The sequence below is a fragment of the Glandiceps talaboti genome, chromosome 22 (assembly GCF_964340395.1).
Source record: "Glandiceps talaboti chromosome 22, keGlaTala1.1, whole genome shotgun sequence".
Lineage (NCBI taxonomy): Eukaryota > Metazoa > Hemichordata > Enteropneusta > Spengelidae > Glandiceps > Glandiceps talaboti.
This window is the reverse complement of record NC_135570.1, coordinates 11,465,836-11,476,084: the sequence shown is the minus strand read 5'-3', so window position 1 is coordinate 11,476,084 and position 10,249 is coordinate 11,465,836. Positions and strand designations below refer to the sequence as shown.

Here is a 10,249-nt window from a genome sequence, read left to right as displayed (position 1 = left end):
AAATTACTGGTGATAATTTCAAGGTGTGCGCCATCTACGACAAATCTTAGGATATGTAATTCACAAGGCAGTAACCCAAGAATGATACATCTGAGTATGAAATATCCAGTAGATTAGTTATGAACGAGAACTTTTTGAGTTAAAGACAGTCCACAAAACTGTGATACTTGAACGAATTAAGTTACCAGTCACCAGCGCAGACATCGGTATGTGCCTCTAAATATCCTAATAATGTCACATTTTTTTCAAATTAGAGTAGAGCGCATTTCATCGCAAATTGCACGTGTCGCAATGCATGCAAAGTAGTGTCTCCTTGTGATTACATGCACCGAGTGCGTAGCCCGGGTAACGACCGCAAGGAGGCGCTGCACATGCTGCAGAGGGAGCAAAATTTGCAAATTGCTACTTTTGATGCTCTGCGCGGGAGTATAGTACGAGTGTGATGATGGCGTCCTTAGCCTAGCTAGCTAGCCCTTAAAATCTTCATGGCCCTACTCGTCCGAATTATTTATAGTGGAGACTAAATCAAAACATTGCTGAACGCATTCCTGACACTGGATTGCATAACATTTCCGCTTAGAAACGGCATCAGTTCAAGTCTTCATTCACTGCACGTTATTTGTTCAGAGCACGGAACAATGTTATGGCACTCAATGTCTCTTCTGACCAGCGTTTCCTTTATTTCGTACTGTTGTGGTTGGTTTTGTGTGTTACAGTTCAGCTTGAAGGTAAGAGCAACAACTCTCTCATTTAAAGCAAAGACCAAAAAATAAAATAAAACCCATATATATTTTTGGACCCAGCGTACATCTCAAGGCTAGGAAGGGCACAGTACTACTGGTACCGTAAGTGTAACGGTAAAAAAATAGTATACTGCAAAATGTTGTAAGAAACCCAATGTATTTTTTTTAAAATGCAAAATCTTGTTTTACTATTACTATAAGTTATGAGATACACAACTAGACAGTGCTCGGGGACCCAGCTTGAATGGTTATTTGCACATGAACAAGCACTCGCAATACATGATCAGTATAGTAATTAGTATGTACGTCCGTCCATCCATAGACCATGTATATGTTACTACTCAAAACAATAAGGACCTTCGAAATAAAACGTTGCCAAGGTGGTTCGATTAAAAATATTGCATTCAGAGATTACAACTGAATCAGTTGGTCGAAATATAACACCTAAAAGTTACTATAATCAAACATTTAGTCAAACCATAGATCCTACACGAAACTGGGGTCACACACAAGGTCGACAAGTTCGTTAGAACTATTTTTGTGGCCCTAGCCAGAAATTTGTGTGTAATTGTCTACATTATTTATTTTGTGGCTCGTTTGACTTGTCAATTTTGATATTTTGTACATTTGTAGATACGAGTGTTTTGTAAGCCTATAATTTCTGGCAATAAACATTATTATTGTCTTATATATTTGGTATAGTCATTGAGAGTACTTTGAGCTGACATTGTGTTCACTGACAGTGACACTTTTTGGAATCCACGCTGCCAGTTTTGTTTTCCATATACTCTGAAGGCACATTTTCGGTTGCGCAGTGGCTCTGGGATTACATTTGTTGTCGCCCTGAAGCATTGCTATTTTGAATTTCCATTGGCGGGGGCTATCAGCATTGACTGCAGTGTCATGTACCATGGTTGTGCCCGCTAAATTTAACCGGAGCTATATTGTCGCCTCTTATCGATCTGCTTTGCATCTTTGAATGGGTTGTAGCACTTTTGGCAAGATGTGGAACGGTACGGTGCGGTGCGTTGACGAAATTGTTTTTCCGCGTCCGAGTCCAACCCGCTGTTGCCTGGAAAAGCGTTGACCTGAGATGACCCCGGATCGGCGTACATCGATTGTTTAGATACGACGCAAATTGTGGGGTCCCCATTTCTATAGTGAAAATACCACGGCATGAACTTTCCATTTTAGTTGTTCTTTACCCTTGACAACATGATTGCATATTGATCTGCCAGTTTGATTGATTATGATAAAGTTCACTTAACTTTTGATTTCTGATAATGTTTTTTGTAACCTTTTTTAAATATTACATCATACATGTATTAATTTAGCATCATTTATTTTATTTTGCAATGAGAAATAAGACTGGAATCCCCCTTGATGAACTGAAGTGTTTCTACAATTTGCTCTTTGGACCTGTGGCCTTACTGGGGTGGGGGTGGGGGTGGGGGTTCTGAAATAAAAATTACTTAATTGATTAATAGATGCATACATCCATACACATGTACATACACACTTAATACACACACATACATACATTACTCATTACATACACACATTTACAAAGATAGATAGATAGATAGATAGATAGATAGATAGATAGATAGATAGATAGATAGATAGATAGATAGATAGATAGATAGAATCATAGTCAAGACAAAAATGGTGAAAATGCTTGACATGTGTGTAGCTGGATACCGTCCCTTGACAATTTAAATCAAGACTATTTAAAATGGTTTACTACATGGTTTATGGATGAAATATTCAATTTTTGAGAAAAAAAACGTGTAAGCACAATAAATCTCTTCTGTATTTTTCAGTGAATGGTGAAGGTTTCTGGAGTGAGTGGAGTCTGTGGAGCTGTGACGTTACTTGTGATGGCGGTAGTCTGACAAGACAGAGAACTAATAATGTAACCGGTGAATCACAGACAGATACTCATGCTGATGAGTGCCAACCACAACCATGTCCAAGTTAGTATACAGTTAGGAATGAAATAAGAATTCAAATTTGACATGTTCTGAGAAATATTATGACTTTTACCAATAAATCAAGCACGTTTAGCATTCATGAAAATGTATAGCAAGTCATACAGGCCAAAAACGTTATTTTTTGCTGTAGAGTTTAGCTCACAAGAGGTTATTATGATGGGTCCTGTCTGTGTGTTTGTGTGTCTGTCAGTCTATGTCCACCTATATCTCTAAAATACAAGTGATTTCAACCACACTTGCCACTTCAGCCATCATATATGCTTGTCATATGTGAGACATGGCCCTGTAATCAGGAGTTATTGGCAGGGTACATGTACCCAAGGCAAAAATAAAAAAAAGTGTTTGTTTCTGATAAGTTGTCTTCAGAAAATAGGGTAGGTCAGGTGAAAATTCAAAAAAGTATACAAAAAGTAAGTGTATTTGTACATGTTGGTGATACTGTCATTTTAAAATTATACTTACTTAGAATGACTTAGAAATGGCAATTAAAGTCAGAATGGAACTTTCAGCCTTTTTTAAAATTAAATTTCCCAAATTTCAGTGATAAAAGATAATTTTTGCTCAGATACAGGCTTATAAGGTCACCATCCATGATTTTTCCCTAACCATGTCATAGAGGGTGTTCATTTTTAAAATTATTTTGCCAGATTTAAGAAATATAGCGTCCCACCCTAATAGTAATATTTGATGTCATTTTCACAGTTGATGGTAGCTGGACTACTTGGTCATCATGGCAATCCTGTGATGTAACATGTGGAGTAGGGAATGAAATCCGAACACGGTCATGTACTGATCCCGTACCTCAGTATGATGGACAAGACTGTGAACAAGGGGATGATTTCCAGGGACGTCCCTGCTTTCTGCCACCATGCCCAAGTAAGTTCCCCCATCTGGTTATTTCAAAACACAATCGTGATTTGTGATCTTCATGTGAAAACTGACAGTGACGTTCAAGCTAATATGCCATATTCTGATTAACAAAGTTGCAGCCATTTTGCAGGTAATACATTGCAAGAGGACACCCCAAGATTTGGGAAAGTGAGGGCTATGATTTACATCAAGGCTGCTTATTGTATGGGTATGCATAAGTTATGAACAAAACGTGTGTAAAAGAACTCTTGTGTGTTATTAAAAAAGCATTACAATAGTGGTTTATCATGTTTTAATTTTAAAATGAGTAGTAACTTTGTGTATGCTGTCTTTATGCTGCTATACTCAACTGTTCTGGTCCTCACTTCCTGGCCCAAGATGGCTTGCAAACAGCACTCCTAGTGGCCAAACTATGAAATCTTTTATCTTTCCTATAAATGGAATATGGCGTATTCATGGTTTTGAAGTTATGTCAGGTACACACACAGATCCAAGATCTGTGTGTGTCCTGGATTAATGCAGTACCGATATTTAATACTTTCATTATTTTACATTTTAGCTGCCAATACAGCTACAAATCTACAAGATACCACGATTTTGCGTACTACAGAACTGATGTACTGTGTTCAAAAGTTAAATTATCTGTTGGTCATATTTTGTGACTTAAGTCACCAAATTTAGGACTACAACACATTGATTTTATTAAAACCTTAACCTTAACCTTTACTGGAATTTGGCATGTCACATTTTTGCCTATGATACACAGACACACATACACATACACATACACATTATCGTCATACACATACACACAGATGGACAGACAGACACACTACCATATGTCCTTGACTTCATGAATACACACACTTGCATACAGATACTCAGAGACACATACACATACACATGCACATACACACAGATGGACAGACAGACACACTACCATATGTCCTTGACTTCATGAATACACACACTTGCATACAGATACACAGACACACATACACATACACATGCACATACACACAGATGGACAGACAGACACACTACCATATGTCCTTGACTTCATGAATACACACACTTGCATACAGATACTCAGAGACACACAGTACCATGTCTGTTACTTGTAAACTTTAGCTCAGTTCTGCTAAAAATGATATTAAAGTCCTGATGAAGCCCGTATATTATTGTGTTGTCTTTGTAAGTTGATGGTATGTGGTACCAGTGGGGATCTTGGTCAGACTGTTCAACAACTTGTGGATTAGGCCAACGTGTTAGACAGAGAGAATGCCAACCAGCACAGTTTGGTGGTGAACCATGTCTTGGCTTAGCTAATAAAACTGATGTATGTTCTGCCAGCCCATGTCCAGGTAAGCTTTTGGTCAAAAATCATTGATAAACTCCCAGTATCATCCTTTGGAATTTGTTACATTATTAGCAGTGAAATCTGGGAGACTGACCCTTACATTTTGATTTGTTGCATTATTAGAGTCAAGCAGTGAAAGCTTGAAGACTGACAATTACATTTTGATAGTTACATTGTTACATTATTTGAGTAATGCAGTGGAAGCTAAGAGACTGACTAGTACATTTACTCTGTTACATTTTTTAGAATTGAGCAGTGAAAGCTAGGAACCTGACCTTTACATTTTGATTTGTTACATTATCACATTGTAACATTATTAGAGTTAAGCAGTTAAGCTAAGAGAATGTAGTCCTACCAATCAAAATCAACCATTGTCCAAACTGTACAATTGTGCTACAACACCATTGGCGCTATTTTTTTGTATTGGTATAGTGGATGGTTATTATGAGTCTTGGGGTAACTGGTCTGATTGTACTGTAAGTTGTGGTGGTGGTCTTCAAACCAGAAATAGAACATGTATTGGACCATTTTATGGTGGAAATCTGTGCAATGGTACCAGTTCTCAGGAAGAGAATTGTAAACCACAACCATGTCCAAGTAAGTAACTTTTACTTGTTTGCAATCAGTTACCATGGTTACCATCATAAGATCTCATGATCATGTCAAAGTGGGTTACTTTTACTTGTTTTCAATCAGTTACCGTGGTTACCATCATAATCAAAACTAGTCCTGGATTAATGCAGTACCGATATTTAATACTTTCATTATTTTACATTTTAGATGCCAATACAGCTACAAATCTACAAGGTACCAGGATTTTGCTTACAACAGAACTGATGTACTGTGTTCAAAAGTTAAATGATCTGTTGGTCACATTTTGTGACTTAAGTCACCAAATTTAGGATTACAACACATTGATTTTATTAAAACCTTAACCTTAACTTTTACTGGAATTTGGCATGTCACATTTTTGCCTAAGTCCACAGACTGCCAATTCTTGTCATGGGGCTACCACAATTTGCAGCTGGTAGCCCACTTAGGCTACCATAATTTGCAGCTGGTAGCCCACTTAGACTACCATAATTTGCAGCTGGTAGCCAACTTAGGCTACCAATTCTTGTCATGGGGCTACCATAATTTGCAGCTGGTAGCCCACTTACGCTACCATAATTTGCAGCCGGTAGCCCACTTAGGCTACTACTGGCTATGCAATAATTTAAAGGATGGAAGATTTACAGACATGAAAGTATTTTAATAACACATATTTCCAATACAGGAACTCTATCTTCAGTTCAGGAATATGTGACTATTATTGGTCACCATCCTTGGACTACCATTATCTGAAATTGGTAGCCCACTGGGACTACCATAGAAGAATGTTAATTTTGAGCCCTGTCATGTGATTTCTTTCAGTAAATGGGCATTGGTCAGTCTGGGCAACATGGTCAGAGTGTCACAAGTCATGTGATTACGGTCATATAACACGTATGCGTGAATGTAACAATCCAGAACCTCAGCATGGTGGCTTGTTATGTAGTGGTGTACCAAGTCAAGAAAGGAAATGTTACATCATACCATGCCCACGTAAGTTTAAATGTGGAATGTTTTAGGGGGTGACATTAATAGTTCAATGTAGGATAAAAGTTAGGCTTCAGACACCCTATCCTGTCATTTCAACGCTCACAAACAACTCTCTCCTACAGTGTCAATGTTTCCAGTAATAATAAATGATAAAATTTTAATTTCTTAAACAACACACTTTACTAATACATCTCAGTGCTCATACGTTACTAAGAATGCACAGATAAAATGACAGTTACAACAATTACATGGTTAAACTGATAAACATTACAAAGCTAAGTTATGAAGCTAAAATGACAAAAAAAAATTACATGAAATTATGTGACCAAAATGCTAAAAATTACAGAGTTTACAAGGCTAACGTGAGGATAAAAATTACACAAAGCACACTCAGTAATACTGCTTAAAAAGATGTTTTAAGACTGTTAAAAGAATCAGTTGTAATATTGAAGTGAATGCTAAAGGAAACTCACTCCACAGAATTGTTATTGAAAAAGGCTTTTAAAGGCAGTAAGACCATGAGTGCTGGACTTGTCCAACATATATGGACTGTCATCCTTGTTTGTCACTGTCGGTAGAAATGTAACACCCATGTTAGGGTTCAAGTGAATATTTAATTTATCCTTTGATCACTAAATATTTATGCCATTTATTTTGTGTATAATGTTAATTATATTGCCATGACAGAGGATGGTAACTGGGCTGAATGGAGTACTTGGACAGAGTGCAGTACAAGTTGTGGATGGGGTGTAAAAACCACAAACAGAGAATGTTCTAACCCTGTACCTTTGTTTGGTGGAAGTCACTGCATTGGATCTGCTTCATCCTCAGTCAGCTGTCACATTGAGCAATGTCCTGGTCAGTCTCATTCAGAATATTATAACTTTAATAGATATTTATGTCTATCTGACAAATACCAACAAATTTGCTACAGTACATGTACTATAAAACAACTTATTCTGTCATTCAAGTACACACAATGTTAACAGGTTATCTGTAATATTCCAGCGCACACAATACATATTTCCTGCCATCACATCACATGAATGACAGTTTCCTTGATTATATTGAATTCAATTCTAACATCTTAAACGTTACTAGGTTAATTTTCTACCTTTTTGATGGCGATAATAATAACCAATGCAATGACAATTATGATTAGTTTGATGATATTATATACATATATGGTATCTCATATTTTGTACTTAGGGTGGAATGTGTATTTGAATCTCAGACATTTTTAAGTGGCCATATAGATGAGGATTTATTTTTAGATTTTTACTTTGTGAAACAATTTTGTCATTGCTTCCTAATTTAAAAATCAACATGAAACAACATATGCCAAGGCCTTGTTTGTAACTCAATAAATTGCAAAAGATTAATAAAAATGTCTGCTATTGTATATACAGTAACAAACATTGTATACCTTTTTGCAAGGTATAAACACACACTTGGTAAATGTTGTTTCATGTTGATTTATAAATTAGGAAGCCATGATAAAATTGTTTTATAAAATAAATATCCAAAGTAAATACGCAATCCTCATCCATATGGTCACAAGCACCATTGTATGAAAATAGAGATCATGACTCCCAAAACTATACTGTGAAAATATTTCAATTCTCTATTCGTGTTTGCCTTACAAGCCAAGTACTTGGCAATGCTTAAAATTACTGCACAGACAATGAAAAATATTTAAATTTGGTGTTCTCTAGCTACAAAAATACAAGCGGATTGTCTGAAAAACTGCATAATATATTGTAATCTTTTTAATCTTAGTGCGTGGTCATTGGGGTTGGTGGGGAGTTTGGTCAGACTGCAGTCTTACTTGTGGTTCTGGTGGTTATCACGTAAGATCAAGAGTATGTGACAAACCCCCTCCATTGTATGATGGCTTTGACTGTGATGGAGATGATACTATGACAGCAGACTGCTATGTACAAAGATGTGAAGGTAAGAACAACTTTAAGCGGTATGGCTCCTTGTTGTAAAATGTGTAGGAAAATATTAAATGAACCGTGCTATTGTCCGCCTGTCCAAGACAGCACCCCAAATATCCACCTGTACAGCTGTACCAATTTGACCAAGTGTATGAGGGAGGGCTCCAAGTATCCACCGATCTAAGTTTATCAGGGAGGGCTCCAAGTATCCACCTATCTAACTTTATCAGGGAGAGCTCCAAGTATCCACCTATCTAAGTTTATCAGGGAGGGCTCCAAATACCCACCTGTCTAACTTTATCAGATATGGCTCCAAGTACATCTGTACAAGATAGGGCTCCAAATACCCATCTGTCCAACGATAGCTAGGGCTCCAAGTATCAATCAGCCTGTCCAACTGTATCAGATGGGGGGGGGGGGGGCTGCAAATACCCACCTGTCCAACTGTATTGGATAGGATTCCAGATACCCACCTGTCCAAATGTATCAGATAGGGCTCCAAGTACCAACCTGTGCAATTGTATTAGATAGGGCTCCAAGTACCCACCTGTACATCTGTAGATAGGGCTCCAAGTACCAACCTGTCCAAATGTATCAGATAGGGCTCCAAGTACCAACCTGTGCAATTGTATTAGATAGGGCTCCAAGTACCCACCTGTACATCTGTAGATAGGGCTCCAAGTACCCACCTGTACATCTGTAGATAGGGCTCCAAGTACCCACCTGTCCAACTGTATTAGGTACGGCTCCAAGTTGGACTTACCTTAGCTATCTTTACAATCTTATGTTTATTTTATGGAATTCAGATGATGGTGGATGGTCTGAATGGAGTGAATGGACTGAATGTAGTGAGAGTTGTGAGACTGGTACACAGATTAGGAACCGTACATGTGATAACCCACCACCAACACTACCAGATGGTGAGGACTGTCGGGGAATGGCTAATGAAACTAGAGAATGTAATACACACATCTGTCCTGGTAAGGTTACATTTATTAAACAAACAAACCTTGCATGATGTCAACATTAAAAAAAAAATCATTACATGGTGTCAATATATTGCAGTGCATGGTGTCAATGTATTTCAGTGCACCGTGTCAATGTATTCCAGTGCATGGTGTCAATGTATTCCAGTGCACGGTGTCAATGTATTCCAGTGCACGGTGTCAATGTATTCCAGTGCACGGTGTCAATGTATTTCAGTGCACGGTGTCAATGTATTTCAGTGCATGGTGTCAATGTATTCTAGTGCATGGCATCCATGTATTCTAGTGCATGGTGTTAATGTATTTCATTGCATGGTGTTAATGTATTCCAGTGCATGGTGTCAATATATTCCAGTGCATGGTGTCAATGTATTCCAGTGCATGGTGTCAATATATTCCAGTGCATGGCATCCATGTATTCTAGTGCATGGTGTTAATGTATTTCAGTGCATGGTGTCAATGTATTCCAGTGCATGGTGTCAATATATTCCAGTGCATGGCATCCATGTATTCTAGTGCATGGTGTTAATGTATTCCAGTGCATGGTGTCAATGTATTCCAGTGCATGGTGTCAATATATTCCAGTGCATGGTGTCAATGTATTTCAGTGCACGGTGTCAATGTATTTCAGTGCATGGTGTCAATGTATTCCAGTGCATGGTGTCAATATATTCCAGTGCATGGTGTCAATGTATTTCAGTGCACGGTGTCAATGTATTTCAGTGCATGGTGTCCATGTATTCCAGTGTATGGTGTCAATATATTCCAGTGCACG

The 10,249-nt window shown here is 37.8% G+C and overlaps 1 protein-coding gene across 1 annotated transcript; it reads left to right on the top strand.

Moving 5' to 3' along the window:
- Positions 1 to 643: 643 nt before the first annotated feature.
- LOC144452539 (coadhesin-like) lies at positions 644 to 9,506 on the top strand. The gene is made up of 9 exons (XM_078143640.1): positions 644 to 728; positions 2,567 to 2,719; positions 3,440 to 3,613; positions 4,807 to 4,971; positions 5,400 to 5,564; positions 6,381 to 6,551; positions 7,236 to 7,406; positions 8,328 to 8,501; positions 9,295 to 9,506. Exons 1-9 carry the CDS (start codon positions 644 to 646, stop codon positions 9,504 to 9,506), a joined length of 1,470 nt encoding a protein of 489 aa, XP_077999766.1.
- The last annotated feature ends 743 nt before the right edge of the window (positions 9,507 to 10,249 follow it).

Bases quoted from the DNA above. Each gene is read 5' to 3' on its own strand.
- LOC144452539 (XM_078143640.1), top strand. From the start codon at position 644: ATGGCACTCAATGTCTCTTCTGACCAGCGTTTCCTTTATTTCGTACTG. The intron at 729-2,566 runs GTAAGAGCAACA...TGTATTTTTCAG, and splicing joins TGTTACAGTTCAGCTTGAAG to TGAATGGTGAAGGTTTCTGG. The intron at 3,614-4,806 runs GTAAGTTCCCCC...TGTCTTTGTAAG, and splicing joins CTTTCTGCCACCATGCCCAA to TTGATGGTATGTGGTACCAG.